Source organism: Sardina pilchardus, chromosome 5 (genome assembly GCF_963854185.1).
Source record: "Sardina pilchardus chromosome 5, fSarPil1.1, whole genome shotgun sequence".
NCBI lineage: Eukaryota > Metazoa > Chordata > Actinopteri > Clupeiformes > Clupeidae > Sardina > Sardina pilchardus.
In genome coordinates this window covers 21690800-21717784 of record NC_084998.1, presented here as the reverse complement: position 1 = coordinate 21717784, position 26985 = coordinate 21690800, and the positions used below count along the sequence as shown (strand labels likewise).

The following is a 26985-nucleotide window of genomic DNA, read 5'->3' as shown; positions in this document are numbered from 1 at the left end:
ACACACACACCAGACATATACAGACCCCCCCCAACACCACACACACACACAAACCACCAACGTCTGACCACCACAGCAATACTGTTCCCACGCTGATATGGCCTGCGGGGCTCTTCCTTTACTTCCAGAGATGCTGGCAAACTGTTGACAGCCCACAATGCAGAGGGTATCCTCAAGTGATAACGAAGTATTGAGCTCTACATTATGAACTGTCAACGAAGGCATACAGTTCCTCAGTCCCATACCCCCCCCCCCCCCACACACACAAAAAGAAGCTTGCCACTGTAACACATTAACAACTGAGAACTGTATGTTGCCATACAGTTCTACAAACAGCCAGTTTGATCAGAACTTTAAACCATTAGGCCTATAGGCTACATATGATGCACCCACCAGTGAGAATTGACACAACTGTAACATTGACAGAGTGAAAGTGGAGTAAGCAATGAGTTCAAGCACACTTAGTAGCTTTCTGTCACATTATATCAGCTATTGATTCTCAAAAGCTTCCGTGGTTATTTTTGTTTCAAAATGCTTTAAAGATAAGCCTACCTTTTGTTCAGAGAATTCCAGTATATAGGTTCCAGGTTACTCGCCGCAGTTCCAAGGAAATCCACAAGAAAAATCACCAGGAATCCCAATCCATTGGCACCGTCCCAAAGCGCCATGGCCATTCCTACTCCCCGTGTCGCTGCTCCCATCGCACTCCTGTGAAACAAGCGGGCAGGGGGAGCCGTTGTAGACAAAGGCTTGCTGGGAGATCAAGAGCGAAGTTGACTAATTCCCCTGAAGCGCGATGGCTTGACCTCGGCAACCATAACAGGGAAAGCGCTAAAAAGAGGAACTAAAGAATTCGATATAACATACTAACTAATAATGATACATATAAACCTTTACATTATATGTGATATAGGCCTTCCCCATACAGCTTTACAACGGTTCAGGTCAAGACTTGGGCTACACACCAACGATTACGCATAGGTATTTAAAATGTTACAGCCTTCGTCTTCTAATTCACCAACATGGGTAGGCTACATATAGCCTAAAACATAATTTTACTCAGGTTTTTAAACTCATGTTCACTTGGATTTGCTCACTATGCCTACCCAATTGTTGGAGCATTCTCTGTTTTATTTATTTATTTAATAATTAAAACGGACTTACCGTTGATCAACATGAATTACCCCGTTATAACTTCTGAGCGAGCCAAACGACTTTATATGGTCCAAGTTGTGCCGTAGGCTACTTTCCTTCACTCCTTAGGTTAGGCGTCCCTCAGTGTGGTACGCGACCACCGTTATCTTTATCAACTGGAGACGCGGTAGTCCAATCAGCTCCACAAAGCGAGAATGACGACTACAGACCAGAGGTCATCCAGTAAGCCTGTCCAAATCGTCAATAGGGAAATTAACATCCATTTATTGCGTTCGAATGTCGCAAGGTTTGAAGATGAAAATCCCGCTGTAGGCTACCCCCCCGCCGAGGCAAACTTGAGCGAATTGGTGTCACAGGAAGAAAATGTGTGTGGTGCACGGTCTGTGCAAACAGGTGCGATTTGTCCTTTTAAAATACTGGATAGGCTATACGATGACGACGCGACGGAGAGCCATCAATTCGCTGTGTAAAACTTGACCATTCGGCTTCGCGTGCTCATTCCCGTACTCCCTTTCCTCCCGTCTAAATTCCGCACTTGACTCACTGACAGTGTGGGGACGCTAGTTAGAGGCGGGGGAGGAGGGACGTGCGTGAGTGTGTGCAGCAGCAGCAGGCTACAGTTTGTGACCTAAGAAACAGCCTATGGAGGATCCGGTTTGTTATACTCTGGATCGGGAGAAGGCTATCCGAAGTTAATGTAAAAATGCTGCTTAACTTAAAGGTAGAGTCTGTGACTTCATTTCGTATGAGGTTGTTGAAATTTGAGTTCTGCAGTTACTAATGCAATGCAACTCGTCATTTTGTCGGACAGAGATAATTATCACTGCGAAATATGAGCGGCCCTAAATGCTACGAGCAGCCTTTTTACAGCAAAAAAAGAGTAGGCCGACAAATAGTGTCTGTAACATAAGATTATGATTATATTACGAATTAATTTGAATACAGCAAAGTGTCATCAAACATTATCATAATGTCTTTAGTGATTTTAAATGTTGAGCAACCAAGTTACTCTTTCACCCAAACAGGTGTTCTGTGGTCCGGAAAAATTGATACCAAAACTTGATTTATGCTGCCCCCATGTGGCGCCATGAGACACCCCATGTATTGCTACAGAATGGAAAAAGATCTTACCAGACCCAAAAAACAAGGTCAAAGAAAGCATCTGTTCCTATTTTGATGCCGTGCATTGAGCTTGTGCGTCACGACAAAACTCCTTGTCACGACAAAACACGTGTTTCCAGAAAGATGGACAAAATAAACTCTTAATGAACGTTTAAAACAATGTTTATTTATGGTTTAACATTTTGTATCTTTTCAAAGGAAAAAAAGCCTATGCCCTTGTTTTAGCTCTCACCATGTTCATTTACAAATGGAATTTAATGGACTCTTGACTAAAGGAGGAAGACCCATCCAGTAGTCGTCTTTATTTTGCTTTATATAAATGCCAACATTAAGAATTAATATAGTTCACAAAAAAGAGAATTAAAAAGAATTCACTTGCTGTGACATTCAGACTGCACAAGCACAACATTGTGGCATTATTCCCCTCCCAGCAGCTCTGAAGATTTTCCATTGACTCAATTATGGGAGAATGACAGTCCATCTCTACTATGATGGACAGTTACTTTTTTACCCAATCACAGAGGGACCAGTTCATGGTCATACAATACCCTCACATTTCCTGTTGGTAAGCTTGGGTGTCTAGGTATTTGCATTTCCAAAGTGTTTTTGTACATGTGTGTCTGTGTTGGAAACCCAACCATCTCTATGGCAGTTCTATTTTGTGTAGTTAAGGCATGTTTAAAAGAAAAAAAGAAAGAAAAAAAAGAACAAAACCCAAGTCATCAATGAGGACAAAAGCATAAACATTATATACAGGGCACCCTGTGCCAAGTTCAAGACCCCTAAGCAGGTCTTTGTAAGTGTGTATGATTGTGTCAGTGTATGTGCTTGTGTATGTATGTGCATGTTCCGAGTGTGCGTTAGAGTCTCAATGTATCGCAACAGTCACTAAAGGTTCAGTTTGTAAAATGGTCCACATTCACTTTGAAGGATCTGACCACAATGCAATGCTCCAAAACCGTGAACTCTGAATCCAATTAGTCCAACTCTCGTTTGACACAGCTAATATCCATTTTCTTCTTATATATTGTGCATCCCATTGGTTAGGTGAAACGCACATCAGCCAATCAGATCCTCCAGTGAGTGAGGTGGTGAGTCCTTCAGTCCCAGCTGGTAAAAGAAGATAGAAGATAATGAGGAAATAAAAACAAATCCATAATCCACCCAAATCCATAACCAGCCCACAGGATAAACATCTTCAATTGTACATAAAGGAAATGGTGTGGCATACTTTACAAGCTAGTGTTAATACAGACTTTAAATGCACAAGCATTCTGCATGAAACACTGTGAATGTGAAAAGTATGAATTAAATAATATATTTTGTAGCAATAATGCTTATTCAACATGGGGATGTACAAGTAACACATTTGAAAGGTGAGTAAAGAGAAATGGCTTACCTGTCCTTTCTGTGGCTTCAAGGGGATTGATTGGCATCTCCTGTTTTTTTCTCATTTTCCAGAATTTAACACTTTATCCGTCCTCCTCAGGAGGTGGATTTCACTGGGTAACTGTCCATTTACAACAGATGTTCATTAAAGTAAATAGGGAGAAATGGGTTTCTAGTAATTGTCCACAACCCAAACGTTCTCCAAACATTCAAAAGAAAAAAAAAAAAATCTGCAAAGCATCACAGCCACAGCAACTAAAACAGAGTTATTTTTGTTTGTCCAATGACCAATGTAAAGCCATATGCATTCGTTCATTCATGGTAACTTAGAATTACTCCTTAGCGTGGTTCCTTCATTCTAAGCAGGGGCATCTTCTGTGGCAAAATATATCTACGTTTTTTTAATTCAAAAATCAAAACCATGCCTACAGTTCTATGTCAGAAGAGCGCCAAAATAAATTCACTTGATGGAAAAGAAAGACGAGTGGAGGGAGGGGGGGGGAAAGAACGTTCCCCTTAAATTTTGGAGAAAGTCACCACTCTCCAATTTCCTCAACTAAAACTGATAGTATTCTGCCTGAAGCTGGTTTGAAATGATCACCCTTGCCTCTGCAGTCAAAGAGGCAACAAGAAGTCCACTGTCCAACCTCTACCTGCTAACTGCAAAAAGAGTAAAAAAAAAAAAGACAACTCAAAACTGCATTAAGCAGTAAAAGGGGTTAGTCCTTATGAAGATCAAGTACCGGCCTGTCCACTGCCCTTATCTTCAGTGTTTCTTCATGAGATATGGGCCATGAAAAAAAGATGCATATCCCTCCATTCCAACAATTGATAAATGTGAAGAACAAAAATTGATATCTCCTTGTTTTTTTGTTTCCATCCTTGATGCACACTGTAGCTCCTTGGCCTTAGTGAATCACATGGGTGAGAGGAAGTGACATCAAGATGTAGCACATTTGTGTTTACTCTGTAGTCCATGCATACAATCTGCCACGACTCTATGAGAAGAAGTCTCGTAAAAGGACAGAAAATGTCACTCAGATGCTCAACAGCTTCTGCGAAGGGTAAAAAAAAAAAAAAAGAAGTCATGGAAATCTTGGAAGAACAGTATAACAAGGCTGTGTGCTGAATCCATGCACTTTCCTTGTTCAGTTTTCATTCTGTTTTTGTTTAGGTTTGAAGTATTTTTTTCCCCAAAAAGCTCTTCTTCCCAGACATGTTTTGTCATCTTGCTGAAACGTCTGGTTTTATCATAATGTTATACATTAGATACTTTTTTCTCATACATTCATAATTCACTTCCCACAGAGGCAAGCAATTAAAACATTAGACATAAACAAAACACGAACAAAATAAGAAACAAAAACAATCATTAAAAACAAGAAATATGACAAAACAAAATGCAATATTCAAAAATACAATAAGGTAGCAGCCTTAAAGTGCTCCAAATCATACAGTTCAAATACTTTTTCACTTTGTGTTTACAACAATAAAAAAATAAATCGTCCTATACATCAACAAAAATAAGTAACTTAGCACGGCAATGCTATCACACAGAATCACAGCGCCATGACGACTGCGTAAACCAGCCAATTAGAAATCAGAACTCACTCAAACAGAGTTAAAGGCAAATAGTTCACATCTAGATGCGCCCCCCGCCCCCCCACCCCACCCCCAGCTCTGGGTAAGAGTATGCAGTCACACAGCGACACACTGTGAGTGGCATTGGAGGGAGGGGGGTGGGAGGCAGGTAATGCAGTTTTATAATGATGTAAAGAGAGAAAAAACAGAGCAGTTACACACGCACACACAATATTAGATTTCAGCGACCAATCACTTGGCTCTTAACTCTTAACTGTCCAATCAGAGGAGAGAGTGAGAGCAACACAGCACCAATGGCAAAAGAAGAGAGTGAATACCTCAGCCAGCCCTTTTACTGAGGCGCAGGCCTAGTGCTGGCAATGCAATTTTCAACTGCCCTCCCCTAATCATCTGTTTTTTTATGTCCTTTTTCTTATTTCACTCTTTCAGAAACCATGTACAAAATGATTGCAGACATTCTTTTCGCGCTCATTCTCTAAATCACACACATTCACACATGCACTCTCACTTGCACACACGCTTGCATACACACCAGTATATATGCTCAATGAAGTACAAAATTATCATACGATCAAAATAAAAACATGGCATTTTTTATACATGTTGGTATAAAAACAATTGTGCAGAATTCTTCATTCAACACACTCAAACTCACAATCACACTTGTGATCATAAAAATAAGTCTTTCAAACCCTTAAGCTAACGCTAACTTTTTTCTGTTCTTTTGTTTGTTTTTCTAAACAAGTGCAAATTTTCAAGTTAAAAAAAAAACATGTTTTATAGCTCTACCTTTTTATATGAACATGAAAAAATACAACAGTGTTTTTTTTTTGTTTGTTTCAAGAACAAATTAATTTTCTGCCGACTCATAAAAGACTCCCATTCACTTTGTGTTCTCATTCTTGATCTTTCCGAGACTCTAAAAAGCAGAAGTTACCTCTGGCTGGCGCCTCTCTAATATATATATACATACTCACACCAATGTGTGTGTACATGAATACTCTACACATAATATATGCAACAGAAAAATATTCACACAGTTTTCATTGTAAAAAAAAAAAAAAACAAGAAAGAAAAGAAAAAAAAACAAAGAAAAAAAAATCAGATAAACTTCCATTTCAAATATTGAAATTGAAAAAATTGTAACAAAGTGCGTTAAGTTCTTAAGGTGCTTAGTGTAGGAAGTGCGGAAGGAGCCATGGCAGCTTCACTGCACACTCCACCTACTCTTCTTACTCATGCTCAGGGGAGGGCTGGGGCTTCACAACCGACACACAAACAAGAGGAACGACAGGGACAAAAAAACGGATTTCAGCCTTCCACAAACTTCATCAAGACACGCCGGGTTTTCCGCTTCCGCAAAACCCACAATCTCATGTGTAACCGGTATGTGTGCGTGTGTATGTGTGGGGTTGGGGGGGGGGGGGGGGGGGACCTTACCCGCCCTGCGACACCGATAACCTCAGCCACTTTACCAGCACACGCTAGCCTTGAGCTAACTGCGGCTAACTATGCTGACAGCAGACTGAGGGCTGACGCTAAGCTAGGCTAGGTGCTAATGGCTAAACGCACACTGTGAGCCAGCCTAGCTGCACATGCTCCCAGGCAGAACACACACACAAATAAGGCAAGTCTTTAAGGATCAACAGTTATGGGAAAGAAAGAGAGAGATGCAGAGGAAGGATTGTAAGGTGGGGGTGGGGGTGGGGGGGTTGCGGGCAGTGGATATCAAGGACTGGGATTTGGGGGGGGGGGGGGGCGACATACGCACACAAAGGTTGACCGCCCCTCCCACCGTGCCCTTCCACTGAGCAGTGCACATTCTTCTTGCTGTTCAGTCCAGATTTTAAGGCCTCCGGTAGACTCAGGTAAGTTCTGCTGGGTTAGTAATCCTCCACGGTCTCCATCTCGCCCAGGATCATTCGCTCCCCTGCGCCCAAGAACGAGTAGCCTGAACAGAGCAGAGAACAAGGGACGTCATTGGCCAATTAAGATCGAGAACATGACGTATTGCCCAGTGGAAAACGCAAAGCATTTTGGGAATCCGCGGCACAAACTTAGGTAGTTTTACTGACTTGAGGGAAGAACGCCATGTTTCAGAGGTGACAAAAAGGCGAGGAATGGCATGGATAGCAGCAGTAAAAAGGCCAAAGATTGTATTCTGTTTTTCCAACAATTTTTTCACACTAAGTTCCCATTATTTTCATGCCAGACCGTAGACCATAGACTAGCCTGATGCCAGCCCATGTAAACTGGCCAGACATACCCACCATCCTTTCCGTTTTGATGACGTTGCCGCCTAGTTGGTCACATGTCTTAGCAATCTCTATTGGCCAAATGTGCAACTTGGGATGAAGCAAATTGTGGATCATTAAGTTTGAGCCTGAGCACATCTTTCAACTGAGCCGAAACAGCATATGTAATACCCCTTGTAAATTCCTCAATCAATAAACAACACAATAAACACAATGGTTGAATGCAATCCAAACCTATTCAAATACCAACTCCTTTGTGATAGGCCTCTCTAGCGTTCACACTGCTTGATGACTGGACACTTACCGAGAATGCTGGGGTCCGAGTGGAGCATCATGTTGGGCTTCTTCTTCATCTTGCTCGCCTGGGTGTCGTACACGCCGCCCTTCCCAGAATGGGATGCCTGGAACATGGACTGAGGGAGAGAACACCACAAAAGAGATAAGGAAATAAAGGGGTACCATAAGTATTGGAACTATGTTAACCCTATGTGTTAAATTCCCATAGAGGCAGGCGGATTTGTATTTTATTTTATGTTATATTTTAAGGCCAGTTATTTCATGGATCCAGGATACTATGCAGATAAAAATATGATTTTATATTCCTCCTTATAGTCACCTTTAACATGTGTTCCAATACTTATGGAGATAGCTATATACTGTATAAACACATTGAAATGAATATCTGCTGTTAAAAAGCTGACTGTACCTGCAGAGGGAAGTTCATGTTTAGACCAGACAGCTCCTTTGATAGCTGAAGAGGAAACAGTTCACGTTCAACTGATGACCATAAGATACAAGTAACGTTGCGTGGGTATTGCGCACACATGAACAACAGCATAACAAGGGGAAAAAATAAGAAAACGACACATAAAGGGACAACGGTCGCATCATCATCATCATCCGCTATCGCCGGCACAGAGGCACAAAAACATGCAGACACAGACCTGCTGCTGCTGCTGTTGCTGCTGCTGTTGCCTCTGCTGGTTAGCTTTCTGTTTGGCACGGCGCTCCAGGAACTGCTTGGCGAACTCTTTGGCTTCCACCGTGTCCCCCAGGTAGGCGCGGATGAAGTCGTGCACCTCGTAAGGCGACTCCACCTCCTTAAGATATGCCACGATGGTGGCCACTGTGAAAGGCAGAAGCACACAGAGACAAAATCAGTGTGATTAGTAATTAACCACGATTAATTACACCCAATTACCACAACAAGAATGGACTGGGTACGCTTGCTTGAAGAGGAAACTGACGCACCCTGTGGCTCAATATTGGAACAGATGGAAACTAGGGAGAACGAGAGTGAAACAAGAGGGGGGGAGGCGGGGGGTGGCTGTTCAGAGAACAGTATGTCACACGATTATGGCAGTAGGCATGAGTGAAGGAAAACATGGCCACGGATGACAAGCAGTGATCCAGAAAACAGAGCTCAGACTCCATCCGGCGGAGGATTTGAAGGGGGGAGGTGGTGGTGGAGGAGGAGGAGGAGGAGGAGGAGGAGGGTGGTAAGTGTGTGTGTGATAACTGGGGTATATCTGTAGATTTTTAGGGGTGCCACTCAAAAGCCGAAATAGCTGGAGGCAGGCTGTGTAGGAAATCATTAGGCACAGCGGTGCACCAAACCATTTCCCAGTTCTGCTTAAGACTCTTTTCAGACTTCCTTTTTTCCATGCAGTCTTTTGTTTTTGAAAGGCAAGCTGTTCCTATAACACTAGAAATGCTCTGTGCGGAGAAGACGAAGACGAAGACACTATGGCATTAGACGCCGCGTGGGAGTGGCAGACTGACTATGGAGTTGCTTTCTTTCCGAGCAAAGGAAAAGAAAAAAAAAACATTGCAATCGCTTCTGTGGCTTGTCACTCTCTCAAAAAGCTGAGGCGTGATGGCATCTGAGACGTCGCGAAACGTCTCAGACTCAAAGCAGTCACTTAGTCGCGATAATAACAGGCTGTCGGGTTTTGAAGGTCATCCGCACAGGCGGGATGAACTTTCACGACGCACGAGGGGACGTAGAGGAGGAATGCGAAACTGGCCTGGAATGTGAGATGCACTGCAGAAGTGAAGTGGATGGGAGTGGGAGGAGTGAGAGAAGGAGGGGAGATGACAGAGGGAGGCAGTAGCCATCTAAGAGAGAGAGAGATAGAGGGAGAGAAAGAGAAAGAGATGGAGGGAGGCAGTAGCCATCCGAGAGAGAGAAAGAGAAAGAGAGAGAGAGAGGCCGCATAAGGAACAGTAAAGGCGCAGAGGAGTTGCGAAAGACAGCAGTGGGCGGACATGAAAAATACGGACTATGATACTATCCAGAGAAGCAGTTCCTCCTTGAGGTAGAGTAAAACGATTGACTATCTGGGGATCTGATTGAGATAAATTGAATTGGATGACAGCAGACGGAGCATCCTGTTCTGACAGAGGTGAGAATAAACACGGCGCAAGCCGTACACAGATACACAAGCCAGGAGAGGTGCCAGACTGCGGGGCCGGGGGGACCTTAGACAGATAAATTGATTAAATGATGAGTGACTGCGGGAGGGAGGGAGGGAGGGAGGGAGAGACGGGCGGCCTCACCTTCCTGAGAGGAGGAGGAGTTGTTGGCGGAGGTGTTGAGCGCGTGCAGCATCTGCTCGCTCCAGGTGGTGAAGCCGTCCTGAGGCTGCTGTGGCTTCATGCCCTGCAGCAGACGCAGCAGCTTCTCCTCGTCCTCCGTGTGCTTCCGCCGCAGCATGTACTGCTCGCTACACACACACACACGCGCACACACACACACACTTATTAAACAGATCAACATACATACAAGTATGCAGGCTCTCTCTCACACGCACTCATTCTGGCACATACACCCTCACCAAACACAGACAATATGTGAAGACATTCACACACTGGAAGGGGGGTGTCACATACATTACATTTTAGTCGCTTCAATACGAGTACATTTGGACGTTCAGTTTGATATGCAATTTATCTGTTTTACCTCAAAAGCTTTGGCCGTGCAGCCTTTGCTGTCCATCAGTTGTAGGACGCTAGTCAGCTTAGCCAAATCAAAGTTCCACCCAGTCATTAGTGGTGTTCCCCAGAGCACTGATTTAGGCCCCTTCCTACTTCTTATCTATTTCCTGCCATATGCTCTTAGGAAATTAAAAGTTCTTAGGACATTTTGAATTCAGTTCCAGTGGATATGCTTCCATCCCCTCACATCTGTTTGTCTACTGGGTCAATCAAATCTTGACTGTCCTCCAACATTCTGAAATTTGAGCAATAACAATGGAGGGTCATCTCACTGGCAAGTATTAAAACAGCTAAGGAGTGGTCAATAATAAGAAAAAGACTCAAGTCTGGCGATAGTTCTTTTGTCCCCACAGATTAAATGTCTGGGTCTCATCCTTAACAATATTTTATACCTCACTCTGAAGCACACAGCAATAACATCACTCCGTCTGCATATGTCCATCTACAAAATATCAATTACCTACGCCTGCCTCTTGCATCCAACAGAACAGATTTTGTTGTACATGCTCCAATTACTCATACTGACAACTACCATTTCCCTATCTGGTCTTCTTCCCAAACTGCTCCATAAACTCAAAGTAGTTCAATATTCAGCTGCCTGTATTATTAACAGACCTGCTTCCAAAGAACATATTACTCCTGTCCTTCAGCAAGTTCACTGGCTGCCTGTTTCAATACCTTATTGATTTCAAGAGCCTGCTTCTTATGGTCAAGAGTCTCCATCACCTTCATACCTCTCGAGACCTGCCGCTTCTCTTCATATTCTCACCCTGCCATACACCCTTAGATCCTCCTCCAACCATCTCGCTACACACCTCCTGACCGTATGACTACCATGGGGTTTACTGCTTCTTTGCCTCTGTAACCCTCTCCTATAAGACATCTGTAATACTGACTCACTTCTTCTATAAAGCAGAGATGTACCAGAGATGTATGAACACATCTCTCTTTTTTTACACTTTTCTTTCTCGTGTCTTTCTTTATCAGTAATATCTTCGCCTTGTCTGAATGTTGAGTGGTTGCCAGCTATGTATTGCTCATTTTTATTGTGCGCTTTGATAGGCGTCTCTGAATACAACCCAGTTTTATGATCACTTTTTATGTCAGTCCATGGTGCCGGTCTGTATAAATGATTGCAAGCTGCAGTTCAGTACTCATGAGGGGGGGGTAGAGCCTTCAATTGAGCATTACTGACTCACTTTGAACACACACCACACTTTTTTTACTGACAATATGCCAGTACACACACACACACACACACAAACACACTCACACACACACACGCAATCGCACTTACCTGAGTGAGGGGCTGCTGTGGCTGTTCTTGAGGCTCATGCTACGGTGGCTGCTCTGGTTCTTCACAGCCTCGTCCCACAGGCCCATTCCCCCAGAGCTGCCTCCACTGCTGCCCCCTCCACTGGCCTTGCCCTCCAGGCTGCCCGCGCCCCACATCCCCCCAACCCCACCATCACCCCACTGGCCCATCGTCAGACCACCATGTGACTGCTGCGGAGGGAGAGAGAGGGGGGGAGGGAGAGAGAGAGAGAGAGGGGGGAGAGAGAGAGAGAGAGAGAGAGAAAAAGACAGGTTGTAAAAAGTATTCAGATTATTCCTGTCTTTTTAAAAATGTTCCTGTAGTTTATAGTCCCATGGAAAGAATCCAATTCGGCCAAGAAAATGGCACTCGATGCATTTCTAGTTCAATAACCCAAGGAGGATGTCTATTGTCTACAATACCCAGAAATACTGTTATATTGGCAAAATCACAGCTTAAAAAGTGCAACAGCCTATTCCCATTCCCCAATTACCCAGACCACAAAAATACCTGATACAGCTATCATTGTATAGGACTGAAGAACAAAGATGCAATCATACATGTGTGTGTGTGTGTGTGTGTGTGTGTTTGTGTTTGTGACTCTGTGTGTGTGTGTGTGTGTGTGTGTGTGTCTCACCCGGTCTCTCGGCTGCTGCTGCTGGACCCTATGCTGCTGCTTGAGCAGCCTCTCGGCCTCCATCTCCAGCAGGTTGAGGGGGGTCTTGGGGGGCTTGGCCAGCGGGTTGGACTGGGCCGAGTTCCAGCAGGGGCCCTGGGACTGGCCCCCCCCACCCCCCACCGGCTGCTGCTGCTGCTGCTGCTGCTGGCTCTGCTGGAGCAGCTTCATGATCAGCTCCTGCTGCTGACGACACTGCTATATATAAACACACACACACACACACACACACACACACACACACACACACACAAACACACAAACACACACACACACCATACAGAGACCACACACGCACACACCACATCACAGAGACCACACACACACACACACACACAGACAGACGCCACATACATAAAGCCACACCACAGAACATATGCACACCATACACAACACACAAACACACACACAGTCTGTCAAACTGAGAATTCTACTAAGCACCAGTGATTAATGCAACACTTCATTTTCATCTCAATACACTTATGACAGAGAGCAGAGTCTCTAGGCAATTCATAGCACGTCGTAAGTGAGACCAACATTAGCAAATATGTGTGTGGTTTTCTCCACATTGGAACAGTTCTTACCCTAATCATTTCCACCCTCTACTATGTGGGTGTGCACAATACATGTTACAACATGTATATCTATTTGAGTGTGTGTGTGTGTGTGTGTGTGTGTGTGTGTGTGTGTGTGTATACGCATGGCTCACCTGTTTGCGGTGGAAAAGCTCCTCCTCCTCTCTCCTCTTCTGCTCCTCCTGTTGCCTCCTCTTCTCCTCCCTCCGTTTCCTCTCCTCCTCCTCCCTCTTTACCCTGAGTTCAGCTTCACGACGCTCCTGCTGAAGCTGCACACACACACACACACACACACACACACACACACACACACACACACACACACACAGAGATGTGAGCCAAGAATAGAGATGTGTCAGTGGGGAGTGATAAGGGTTGGCTGGAGGAGACTGTCCCATACCTTCTGTTGCAGCTGCTCCAGAGTTAGCCCCTGAGGTAAGTTGCCCATGGTTAAGTCCCACAGACTGGCTTCACCGCCTGCTGAACACACACACACTTTAGATTAAGCCCAGATGCAGGAATATTCAACATCACAGAGTCTCACAGGTTGTGTGTGTGTGTGTGTGTGTGTGTGTGTGTGTGTGTGTGTGTGTGTGTGTGTGTGTGTGTGTATGTGCTTGTGTGTGTAAATGAGTAGGAGACTGTTACCTGACTGCTGTGAAGCTGAGGTATGCATATCCCACAAGGACCCGCTGTCCGGGACCGACATGGACCTGTTCATAGCTGGCATCATGCTCGACTCCCCACACCGGTTGCTGATAAAACACAACACGTATCAAAACCACGGTCTCTCTGCACCACAGTTCAATGCTTTTTTCGTGCACGTATCCTATATTTTATGTCACTTGTTACCGGCTCATGTACTGAGAGGTTGTGGTTATTTGCATGTTTATGAGTGTTCTTAATGTGTGTGTTCAGATACTAAAGCTCGGCGCCCACCGGACACGCCGTTCAGTGGCGTTCGGCGGTCTGGGTTTGACGCGCAGGATTTTAGAATAGTTTTCTATCTCTGTGCGGCTGCTGCGCGGCAGACGTTTCCAGTGGGCTGTGCTCCATTGAAAACAATGGAGTTCTATTTTTTTTATTGTCGCGGCGAGCAGCGTACGTGTCCGGTGGGCGACGGCCTCAAGTCTGCATTACTCGTTACCAATTCATGTGCTGAAGTTGTGAATGGTTGTGGTGTTATGCGTGCTTGCATGTTAATTAGTGTCTTTAAGTGTGCTCATATCATGGACCTGCATGTCTCTGGTTGCCTGTTTACATGCTGGTAGCATGTTTATCAGTGTATTTAAGTGTGTGTTCGTATAATGCATCTGCATGTCTCTGGTCACCTGTTTATATGCTGGTAGCATGTTTATCAGTGTATTTAAGTGTGTGTTCGTATAATGCATCTGCATGTCTCTGGTCACCTGTTTATATGCTGGTAGCATGTTTATCAGTGTATTTAAGTGTGTGTTCGTATAATGCATCTGCATGTCTCTGGTCACCTGTTTATATGCTGGTAGCATGTTTATCAGTGTATTTAAGTGTGTGTTCGTATAATGCATCTGCATGTCTCTGGTCACCTGTTTATATGCTGGTAGCATGTTTATCAGTGTATTTAAGTGTGTGTTCGTATAATGCATCTGCATGTCTCTGGTCACCTGTTTATATGCTGGTAGCATGTTTATCAGAGTATTTAAGTGTGTTTGTATAATGCATCTGCATGTCTCTGGTCACCTGTTTATATGCTGGTAGCATGTTTATCAGAGTATTTAAGTGTGTTTGTATAATGCATCTGCATGTCTCTGGTCACCTGTTTATATGCTGGTAGCATGTTTATCAGAGTATTTAAGTGTGTGTTCGTATAATGCATCTGCATGTCTCTGGTCACCTGTTTATATGCTGGTAGCATGTTTATCAGTGTATTTAAGTGTGTGTTCGTATAATGCATCTGCATGTCTCTGGTCACCTGTTTATATGCTGGTAGCATGTTTATCAGTGTATTTAAGTGTGTGTTCGTATAATGCATCTGCATGTCTCTGGTCACCTGTTTATATGCTGGTAGCATGTTTATCAGTGTATTTAAGTGTGTGTTCGTATAATGCATCTGCATGTCTCTGGTCACCTGTTTATATGCTGGTAGCATGTTTATCAGAGTATTTAAGTGTGTTTGTATAATGCATCTGCATGTCTCTGGTCACCTGTTTATATGCTGGTAGCATGTTTATCAGAGTATTTAAGTGTGTGTTCATATAATGCATCTGCATGTCTCTGGTTGCCTGTTTATATGCTGGTAGCATGTTTATCAGAGTATTTAGGTGTGTGTTGGTATAATGCACCTGCATGTCTCTGGTTACCTGTTTATATGCTGGTAGCGCATCTGGAGCTGTTGCTGGTACAGGGCAGCGGTGGCCACCTGCTCCAGCTGCTTCTTAAACACTTCCTGGTCCATGTTGCTCTGCAGGGAAAGCACACGAGACAAGAGGACTCAGTATAGCACACCACACAACGCCGACTTAACACTGCAGAAATGTTATGAGGCGAGCGCAGGGCAACTCCAGTCGTCTGGAGCAATTAGCGAGCGTCTGCGCGATAAGGTCAGCGAGTTCCGGGGAGGAAGGACGCCCGAGGCGGGCGTGGGGGGGGGGGTGGTGTTGCATACCAGCAGGGGTGGCGGCGAGGGCCCAGGGGAGAAAGGCACGCGCCCCCACATCTTGATGACGTCTCCCAGGGGCTGGAAGCCCTCGTCGCAGCCCCGCTTCACCAGCAGGGTCATGGTGAAGTAGCCCGCCTGGAACCACTCGCACATCTCCACCGTGGAGAACGGGCCTGGTGGAGACAGAGAGAGAGATGGTGAGTCAGTGAGTGAGAGTGAATGTTTGAGAGAGATAGAGAGATAGAGAGATAGAAAGAAAGGCTTTCTAAAACTACTCATGGGATGTGGATGTGGGGGGGGGAAGGAGGGCAAAGGAAAGGAAATGAAATGAAGAGAACATAAAAGGAGTAAAATAAACAGGGAGGGGTGGAGGAGGGGGATGAAAGCGCCAATGAAAGTGCGAACTGCAACAACAACAGACAAGGATAAGTGCAGACGAGAAGATGGGCACGGGATCAAGGAGAGAACACCATCAGCACTACAAAAGACAGGGCACACAGGGACCATTTCCTACATCACAGAAAATGACGTCAGCAGGGAGCCCATGAAAGGTTTCTCCCTTGAGCGTGGAGAGGAGCAACGAATATGTGGTCAGCAGGCATGCTCTCAACAAACTCTTCCTAAAACTCTTCCCCTTTGCTGTTCTAAAATCATTGCAAACTCCATCTGAATGGTTACCATGCAACATCGAGACTCTAACTTTGTGTTAGCGCATCACTGTAGAACGAAATGAGGTCAAGGTGTATGTTTGTGTTGGGAATTACACCGCCGTCGGACGCGATTCAGTCAATCATAATCACGGACCAACTATCAGTTTTATAAAACCTCCTTTCTGCAAAAATGTCCTGTGTATTCGCCACATTGTGTATATTAAGCTGCAGGGCAGTGTTTCATGCAAATTAAAAGACACAAAGCCACATTAATAATATTAACGGTTCCCGTGTTATTAACGTTATAATGGACACATTTTTGCAGAATCAAAGTATAAGCCGCGGCTAATAGTCGGGAAATTACAGTAATCGCAGGGTCTGCGGAGCGAGCTACCTTGGATCTCTCCTTGAGGGTCTTTGTAGAACCACTTCATGGCGGCCTCGTGCGAGAGCGGGAGCGCGCTGGCCGGATGGGAGTGGCCGTGCGACGAGGCCGAGTGGGAGTGGCCGTGAGGGTGCGTGGAGGAAGCGGCGGCGGCAGCTGCTGCGGCAGCCGCCACGGCCTGGTGGCTGTGAGGGTGGGAGTGCGGGGGCCCGGACCCGCCCCCCGCGCTGGATCCCACTCTTTCTCCGACGGCGCCCACGCCGTGGCTCTCCTGCAGCGCCTGCGTGAAGCGCTCCTCCTCCAGGGAGGTGTCCTGGAGCGACGCCACCATCTTCTCTGCCTCCTGCAACACACACACACACACACACACACACACACACACACACACAGACAGCAGAAAGATACTGAGTGCTGGAGGTTTCTACCGGCCAAAGCCTTCAGATAAAACTGGTCTACAATAAACACAGATAAAAATGTATGTAGATAAAACCGGTCTCTACAATAACTCCATCTGCAAAGGACCCTCTGGAGGCTCCATGTTCCTGCTTGTGATGCAGCAGATATAATTCTGGATTTATTCAATCAAAACCTCTAAAGAAGACCGTCGTTACACTTCTTTCCCCCTTCCAATTGTCTATTCAGAAGCTAACGCTGTCTTTTCTGAATTATGAATGTGAATCAGTGTCGCATAAATACAAACTCACTGCTGAAATCCATAAAACATCCAAGAAGCTTATGATGAAATATCACAGCAATATCTACAACAGCATCATCTTTACCCCACAGATTGCTAAATCACCTTGGCCCCACTCAAAGTCATAAGAGACACCCCGAGCACATGCACAGCTATGCGGTGCATTGGGAGTGCACTGTTGCACATAGAATACTTACTTGCTGCAAGTGCTTCATGCGCTCCTCCTCCTCGTTGTCGCCACCTGCTGGTGGGAGGTCTGCTCCGGCAGCGGCAGAAGCAGGGGGAGACGAGACGCTCTGAGAGGAGCCGGTGCCCGGCTGACCAATGCCCCCTGGTGGTGCTGCATCTGAAATGACACATCAGAGGCCATTACAGGTGTCCATCAGTGCACCCAAGACCACTGCAGTCTTCATGCATGTTTGGTTACCTCTTAGCTTTTTACTTCTGTAAAACAAAATAATTAACTTTATTTCAAGGGCTGAGAACCAAAGGGGCGTAAGTGACATTTCACCAACTTTACAGGAGAGCCAAAACAAATCTAACTGTTTCTATATGTTCACAGTTAAAGACCTTTGGTTTTTGTTCAATAACTATATATTTCATAAATATTTTACTTCTATAATTTGGTCAGCTAAGAGAGCTCATCAAGAGCTTTCAGGTGATATAAACTCAATTTTGACCAAAATGTCACTTTGGTTCTCAGCCCTCGATTTATAAATAATACTTTATTTTTGTAATGTATTCAATTTTTTTCAAATATTTCACAACGATCGGAAAATGTGCACTTTTTACAAAAAGGTCATGTAGAGTAGAAAGTCTGGTGAATCAAGTTTTTCTGCACTAGAGGCGTGACCCCAGCAGAAAGAGCAGAATCCAGGGCTGCACATTAAGTAAGCACCGCAGTGGCTGAGAGAACTCAATCAGAATACTGGCACGCTTCACCCTAGCAGACGGTCACAAAACCACAACATATGCACTAGAACACTTACACTTCCGCATTGCAATCTTTGCAACACACACACACACACACACACACACACACACACACACACACAAAACACTACTCTCTCTCTCACACGCACACACGCACTACCCTCTTTCTCTCACACACACACAAACACACACACACACACACACACACACACACACACACACACACACACACCACTACTCTCTCTCACACACACACACACGCACTACTCTTTCTCTCACACACACCTTCAGCAGAATCCCGTGTGGTGTTTGTGGGCAGTGCTGCAGCAGGAGGGGCAGGCTCGGGATTGGTGAGGGGGAGCAGAGACAGCGAGGGTGGAGGAGCAGGCATGGATGGGGGAGAGGAAGAGGAGGAGGAAGACGAGGGTCCAGGCATCATCATCTCCACCTCGGTGACAGTCAGCATTTCATGCTCTTCTGTGGAGAGAGAGAAAGAGAGAGTGTGTGAGTGAATGTGTGTGCGAGGCAGAAATGTCCCATATGATTGACAACAATAAAGAATATTCTGCATACTAACGAGTGTCTGCACCGAGAACATAAGTGAGCATGATAATGTATCGGCATAAACAACACGGAGCAGAGAGAGAGAGAGAGCATGGAGCAAACACAAATAAACAGATGCAAATCTATTCAAACGGCGCATCGGAAATGGAACTGACTGAAGAATGGCTGATAGGCCGACGCGGCGGAGGTGGCGGTGGCGGCCTCCTCGCCTCCCTCCCCGCCGCTCTCCCGCCGCTCCTGGCCCCTCTCGTCCTCCAGGGCCTCGAACTCCAGCTCCTGGTCCTCGGGGATGGTGTCCCGCGAGCTCTTCTGCGCAACACAAACACAAACATCACAAACATCACAAGGGGGGGAAACACGTCAGACCGGAGCCACGGGGGGGATTCATTCACATGTGTGACGCTTTGGCACAGCAACACAAGCGCAACACAAACACAACGTATAAATAAAGATAAGCTGCTGGGGGAAATACAGTTCACATCAATCCGATCTAATGTAATAACTCTCAGGACAATAATACTCATTAGCTGCAGAACCAGACTACGCCATTCAAGGCAGCAGATATAGATCATGAGCAAAATACTAGAGCAGCGGGGGGAACTACCTTCCGGAAAAAAAGCCCGGTCAAGAAATAGAAGGTAAAAGGTAAAGGTAAAAGCGGCGCAAAACAACAGGCACAGCAAACATCTCAGCCGGCAATGGACATCAAGAAACTGAACTGCATAAAATGTTATTAAATGACCGACTCTAACTTATTATTACTTATTTAGTCTAATATTCTATTATTCTAACACACACACACACACACACACACACCTTGATGCACATGAAGGCTCCGGACGAGTCGAAGGTGCCCATCTCGTTGTCCTCCTCGTCAGTGCACCACTCCGGGAGGCCGTCCCGGTCGTCGTCCATGCCGTCGCTTCCGGCACGCCGGCGACCGCCCGCGCCATCGCCGAAGTCAAAGTCGAACTTCTTGCGCCGGCCCTCCCCGACGTGGTCACGCCACCCTGCCGAGCGCGGGCCTCCATCTGTTGGCATGGGACGGGTGATTAAATGCATCACGCGGCCATTTTGTGCCTCACTGCACCCGTGGCTCATGTAGACCGTTCATAATGGATACACTGTAGCCTATATTTTCTTTTTTAAAAAAATATCATGTTGGTCCCCATGTCTCCTTAAATGAGCACACATAAAGATTACAAAACACATTCGGCTCTGCAACATCACAGTAGTTTAGTCAGACTGTCAGATAACTTGCCAAGACTCAGAATCTACTTGTCCTGACTGTACACTATTAAAATGAATGTGCTGTTCCTATCTGGACATAGAGATGTGTTTAAAAAAAACAATGCAAGTTGTATCGTTTAACACAAATGGTGTTATTTTCAACACATTTTGTGCAACAATTAAAAAAAGGAAACAACATAAACTTGTGTTGTCCCTATCTGTGGACACACAGATGTGCTGAAAACAACACAAGTTATGTTGTTACCAACACATTCATTTTAAGAATGTATGAGAGTGTGAGTGTGTGTGTGTGTGTGTGTGTGTGAGTGTAAGTGTGAGTGTGAGTGTGCATACCATCACGTCTGCCCCCCACGGTCCTCCAGCTTCCTCCGGGCTCAGTGGTGGTGGCGGCGGCGGCGGCAGCTGCGGCGGCCTCCTCCTCGTCCTGCTCCTCCCTCAGCGTGCGCCAGTTGTCGCTGTCGGAGCGCGAGAAGTCCTTGCGTGCCCCCACGGCGCCCTCCTCGAAGCCCACCCGCACCCCGTCTCTCCGCAGGGGCTTCTCGAAGCGCCGCTCGCCCCTGCTCAGCCACCGGAGCGGGACAAAAGGAACACCACAAGTGGGGAGTCAGTATAATAATTCATGTTGATAAATAAACCCTTTTGTATCCTGAATTTCGCTTTAGCCCAAAGCTGCTGACAATTTACCACACTGATCATTAATCAAAGAGAAAATTTTATGACATACTAAATAGCATCACTTTTAACAAAATATGACTGCTAATCCTTCTTTTCTGAGATAATGAATACTCGTTTAAAATCAGTATTGCATTACGAGTGACAAGCAAAACAAACGGCAGGCTGGTCAGTGAACCCATTAGTGACCGTGGCCTTTACGGTCCCCTGGACGTACCTGTCGTCCCAGCTTTGGCTGCGATGCATCTCTCTGCTGCGGCCAAAGCCCACCTCTCCTTCTTCTGGACCTCTTTGGTAGAAAGCGCCCTCTCCTCTTCCCCTTCCTGTGGACACACACACACACATACAAATATGACCATAACACCAGGCACAGCTTTTAATGTATCGACAACAAAGCAATCCCTGCACAAAATATCATATGCAGATCCTACTTAATTGTTGACTAATAATTGGCTTGTAGCACAATATCGAGATGTGGGGAGACTGTGGCTACTGGACTGTACCATGTCAGGGTAAACAATGACTACGTTTACATGCAGGGAATATTCCTGTTTTAAACGGAAAATGAGCAATATTCAGTTTGTGCACAAGTCATGTAAACTCTTTATTCATCCCGAATTTGGCCGTATGTAATGTTGGCATAACGTTGGTATGTAACCGTAGTCACTGTTATGATCCTCAACGGGTTAACACCATTAGTTATCATAAATTAGCTCCCCCGTGTTCTGACTCACCTCTTCCTCCTCGAACGGTCCCTCGGCCTCGGGCCACTCCCACAGGGGCAGCCCCTCCCCCTTTTCCCATGAGCCTCAGCACAGCAGAGCTGTTCACGGACATGGAAAAGTTCCTCTGCGAGGAGCAGTGGAGTAGACCCAAAGGGAAAGGCAGACAGGGAAATAAAATAAAGTAGGGGGGGTTGGGGGTTATGGAGGGTGTTGAGTGTTGTGTGGGGTAGGGACCCATACGGAGAGAGAGAGAGAGGGAGGGGGAGTGAGAGAAAGAAAGCATTTCAGGCAAAGAATTTTCACTGGCATCAACATGAAATGCCAACGACAGAAAAAATATATAATTTCTCCATTCTAGCTCATAGTCAAAATGTATTGGCAGAAGTACGTAAGGAAGTAAGGAAGTAAGTAGCCGCATCCCAGGTGCAGTGTAAAGATAGACAAACCTCTACCTGCTCTTCCTCCGTCAGGGGCACCAGGGCTAGAGGCTGCAGCGGCTGCTCCTGCAACACGGGCGCAAACTCCTTATCCTGCAGCTGCTCTGGAACCTGTCCAGGGAAAGGGAAAGAGAAAGAGAGAGAGAGGGCGGGAGAGAGAGAGAGAGAGAGATAGAGGGAGAGGGGGAAAGAGAGAGAAACACCACAGGAAAGACAGACAGATATAAACAAAAAGAAAGAAAGACAGAGAGAGAGAAACACCACAGGAAAGACAGACAGATAGAAACGGAAAGAAAGAAAGAAAAGTAGAAACTAGGCAACGTGTACTTCAAAGGGCATTCAAATTTCATTAACCTTTAGCCTGCAAGCATGAGGAGACTTGTGCCCAACCCTGCGTAGGTGGCAGCAGGATAGAAAACATGGCACATCATATCTAACGAGACTGCGCAGTGTCAGCGTTACCTTATTATCTTTGATATAAAGTGCTAGCATCTCCTCTCGGCCGTAGCGGTAGTCGGCCAGCTTGGACTTTGGCATGGCGGGGGATGCAGGAGGAGACGTCACACTCCCCCCTCGAGATAGTGCACGGAGCCTGAGCAGGAGCAGAGACAGCACTTAGAAACACACCGCACAGCAAATCAGCCAATCCCATCGACTACACGCCCAATGTGAAGAGGTGCACAGATGATCAGAAACTCCTATGCAACACCATTGCACCACTAAGCGAAAAACATAAACGGCTCCAGAATCTGGAATTTCATCAAAATCCATCCATTACTTTTTGAGTTATCTTGCTAACAGACAGACAGACAGAAAGAGACAGACAGAGACAGACTGACAAACAGACAAACAAACAAACCCCGGTGAAAACATAACCTCCTTGGCGGAGGTAATGAAGTTCAAATCATGAAAAAAAAAAAGGTACAAAAGATCATTTCTAAATCAACTCGGTACACACTCTCTCTGCCCGACTTTCGAGCACTCATGTGGAAGCCTCTGCCACATTCACTGCCCAAAACCCAAAGCCAATTAGCAGGAGTGGCAGTGGGTTTTAAACCCTGCAGTCTTCATCAATGTATTTTTCTACAAGCATGTGCAATAGTTTATTTGTGTTCGTGCAGCAACTTAACTCTATCTGTTAAGAGTAATTTACATCATGAGTGAAACGGACAGCAGCGTAATCGTTAAACACTGCAGATGGCAAAGCAGTAGACTTGCATCATATAGTGTGTAGGTAAGCATATTCAAACATTAAAAGTTGTCAAAAGTAAATCAAATGCTTACACACACACGTGATGCGTTAAAAAGAAAGAAATCCTATATCATGATCCCTAATGGCCTGTGCAGACTACACGATTTCAGCCTGATTTTGCCACGATTGTGTTGTGGCCGACAAATTTCCATTGTCAGGTCCGAATATTCCGTCGGGAACGACGTTCGAAGGAGGAAGCGTCTTGTAATCTGACATGTTCAACAACCTGCGATTTATTGTCTGCGACATTCTACCACGTTGCGACCAAAAGTCTAGCATGTCAGAATTTGGGGGGAATCTCCTACGACTCCCGTGTTGACACTGACACTGTGACGACACACGACGAGAAGGCTACGATAGATGATCTTGTAATGTTGCCACTCTCGCGGCCACGACACTGCACGATTTTGTGATTCTCTGATAGCCTAGTCTGACATGGTCAATCGTAAAAGATAATCGTGAAAGACAAAAAAGTTGTGTAGTCTGTACAGGCCATAAAACAAGTTACCATGCTACAGTGGAAATATCTAATATGTAATATGTATTCTTCTTTTTCAAAAGAAAATTACTTTTCCGAATAAATAACTCCAAGCTCCTCAAAGGCATCCCAAAGTTCACTGTGGTGCCATGCTCAACCTTTTCATTACGAGTGCCCACTGCACGTGACTACAAACACACTACACTCCATGAATAGCCACAATCCTACTGTCGAGCCAGGGCGAGCCTAGGCTAATTTGAGCTTCCAGGCGTTAATGGCGTGGGGCTTCAATGCCGGAGAATGAGAAAATGCTTGCATCCTCATTCTCGGACAGATAGCCAGTCTGTATTGTATTGTCTACAATTCCTCCCACAATCCTGCCTCTAGTTAACCCCATGCCCAGATCAAGCAAGGAAAGTTCAAACATCATGCTAGATAGTATCAAGTAAGAGCTAGTGTTGGTGGTGTTTTTGCTCTGAGGAACTTTAACACACAAAGAAAGTGTTCCTCTCAAGTTAGACTCCTCCATTTCTTTATACTGCTGAAGATGTGGATCTGATAAACAACTAAAGCCTACCTTACACTGACAAGATTTGGGAAAGATTCTGGAAATATTGTAGTCTTTCAACTAATGCCCCTCATTCAAGCTTTACTAAAAAAGACTACAATCTTTCAAGAATCTTTCCCAAATCTTGTCAGAGTAGGGTAGGCTTAAGCAGTTAGCTACATTTGTTTAGTGACGGTAACAATAGCCCAACAGTTGACACCATGAGTACCATGGCTTTTCTATTTAATACAAAACGCCACTGGCAGTCGAGGAGCCAAGGTACCATGGCTGGTTAAAAAACAGCAGTTAATCATCAATCACTCTAAATTTTACAGCTAGTACACATCCATACAGTCATGTGTTTATTTGAGCAAGAGTGTTTTGCAATGAAATATGCGTTAACGCAGGAATCTTGGTGTTATTGCAGGATTTGGATGTGTGCAGTCTGTCTGCATAAAGCCATTAACGATTCACCTCTACAAGCTTGAATTGACCCAGCTTTGGCCCGACAACGGAGAAAGGGATGTTGAGTGATTTGAAAAAGGCTCTCACAGTAGTGGCACAATTTGAAATGACTGGGCTGGGTGCTCCCCCTTGTGGTAGTAAACAATTCCATCTAAAATATGCATACAATCTCAGCCATTTCTATACACAACATTGGACACACTGAATGGAACATGAAATACTGTTTAGCACTCACTTTAATCGGAAAATCAGCCTTGTGTTAAACACCAAACTTAGAAGGACGTAAAGGTGGCTTGAACGTGAATATAAAGCGGTGTGCAATGTGTTGTTGATGGATATAGGTAGACAGGTTTCAACGAACTGTGAAAGTGAGGAATGAAACTATGCCATGCCCGTTTGACGCTCTAAATGGACTTGTTTTCATATTTGCGGTAGAGGGGAGGTGCAGAAGCTGTGATTGAATTATGCGCACAAAAAAATAGCATTACTGCAGCAGGACACTGAATGAAACCTTAGAAGTCACTAAAATAGACGCTTTAAGAAAAAACAAAAACACTGGTGCTAAGTTATACAACAAATTATACCACTGCTTGGTCAAATGTCCTATTGTGATGCTCTATTTGGAACGTGCATTATTTTTCTATATACCGCACGGCTATGAATTAGTTCCCTTCTTTTGGGCTTATTACAATTGAATATTAATTTGCCAATGTAAATGTAACGGTAAAAACAGCAATGTTGTATCTAAAACAGCGGCAATATAAACGAAAATGATAGTAGCAGTGGTATAAGCGGGATAATCAACTCCGCGCCGTGCGTTTCTAGGAAAATAATGCACTTATCGAAGTGTAAAGTCCCCTCCGCCTGCACCACTTCGAACGTGCATTATTTTCCTAGAAACGCACGGCGCATCGTTGATTATCCCTTACGTAGTTGATCATTCTAGTGTGCAAGTTTGTACTAAGCATGCCTATAATGGCCTAAAAACAAACATGCATAAACAATACATATTTAGGCCATGCATGTGCACATGTCATACAAGTGTAGGAAATGTTCACTCGTGGTAGATTGTCCTGTGAGTGCAACTTACCATTCTGGACCGAAGTTAAGAGACTCTGCAGTCATATTCCTGTTCTCTGTGGGGCAAGACATTTAGACTGTTAGAACAGCGAAGCATGTTAAACACTCTCCCGCCTACACAGCACAAAACATTCTGGCTTTATCAGTATATTAAAATGCCATTGACCTGTCACTTCTCATTCGAACACAGATTGGCATCCAAGAGACAGTCAATTCAAACACAAAGGACAAATCACCACCCTTCAAAACACTTCACAGACCATTTGATTATAAACAAATGTTTGTGGCACTGGCAAAACCCTAAGAAGGAAGTAACACAGTTAAAGTCACAAACAGTGAAAAGGGAGTCCTTACCTCCTCCAAAGGAAAAGCCTGGATCAAGTGTTGGTTTGAAGAGACTTTTTTTTTTTTTTTTTTTGGTTCTTGTGTGCGGTGCGCTGAGATGAACTTGACAGGGTTGAGCTCAGGGGCTGTTAGCCAATAGCTGCCAGAAACGATACAAGGAAGAGTGGCCAAACAAATAATGCTCCCTAAAGCCGAGCCCTACCAATCAGATCTACTGAAACTGAGTTCTTTCAAGAAAAACAAAACAACACTTAAGACAAATCTTGTCTGGTAGTTGTGATAATATCAACTCTGTGTTCACAAGAGTGATCAGAAATGTTAGTGTAACATAAGCTGATTTTCTTGGTATCTAGTGCCACATCATATTCTTCTGCAGGTTTAAGATGACTTTGATTTAGCTTTCCCCCCCCACTCCTGGCTGCTTGTCTCTTGCACTGTCCTGTTGGGTGTAATGCCAGACTACCCAGCTCCTATCACCTGTGAAGAACAAGAGCAATTTTGAGATGGATACAAGTGTGTAATTTAATACTAAACAATAACATAAATGCAGGCTCAACTTTCATCAATCCAGCCAGGTGTGGAATGAGGCACACTATTACCATACCAAGTCAAAGAAGCAATTGTTCTCTTTTTTCCTTTTCTTTTCTATGAAGGGCAGAATATACTCCAATATTTCACCTTGGCTCTTGACCATGCAATCAATATCAACACAAATATGTATATGCAACTCAATCAAATCAAATCAACAGTATATCAACAGTATCACGTTACAACAATCCAGTA

At 44.9% G+C, this 26985-nt stretch overlaps 2 protein-coding genes across 2 annotated transcripts in view; both read right to left on the bottom strand.

The window, feature by feature from the left end:
- The window catches only part of efnb3a (ephrin-B3a), a 34013-nt gene extending 32378 nt beyond the window's left edge, over positions 1 to 1635 (bottom strand). The window contains exons 1-2 of the mRNA XM_062536911.1: positions 1165 to 1635; positions 553 to 708 (exon numbers count right to left, since the gene is read on the bottom strand). Coding sequence (XP_062392895.1) covers positions 553 to 701 — 149 coding nt within the window. The 5' untranslated portion in view covers positions 702 to 708; positions 1165 to 1635. The remainder of the gene's footprint in view (positions 1 to 552; positions 709 to 1164) is intronic.
- Positions 1636 to 2423: 788 nt separating this feature from the next.
- Positions 2424 to 26678, bottom strand: LOC134080820 (GRB10-interacting GYF protein 1-like). Its single transcript, XM_062537430.1, has 25 exons — positions 26212 to 26678; positions 25868 to 25913; positions 22498 to 22627; positions 22051 to 22146; positions 21608 to 21722; positions 21091 to 21196; positions 20535 to 20758; positions 19767 to 19981; positions 19106 to 19259; positions 18672 to 18863; positions 17651 to 17799; positions 16769 to 17102; positions 15731 to 15897; positions 15426 to 15526; positions 13735 to 13841; positions 13487 to 13566; positions 13221 to 13355; positions 12473 to 12709; positions 11818 to 12026; positions 10083 to 10249; positions 8468 to 8649; positions 8230 to 8274; positions 7828 to 7936; positions 3677 to 7219; positions 2424 to 3387 (listed from the first exon to the last, which is right to left on the bottom strand). Exons 2-24 carry the CDS (start codon positions 25900 to 25902, stop codon positions 7152 to 7154), a joined length of 3357 nt encoding a protein of 1118 aa, XP_062393414.1. The 5' UTR covers positions 25903 to 25913; positions 26212 to 26678; the 3' UTR covers positions 2424 to 3387; positions 3677 to 7151.
- Positions 26679 to 26985: the final 307 nt, after the last annotated feature.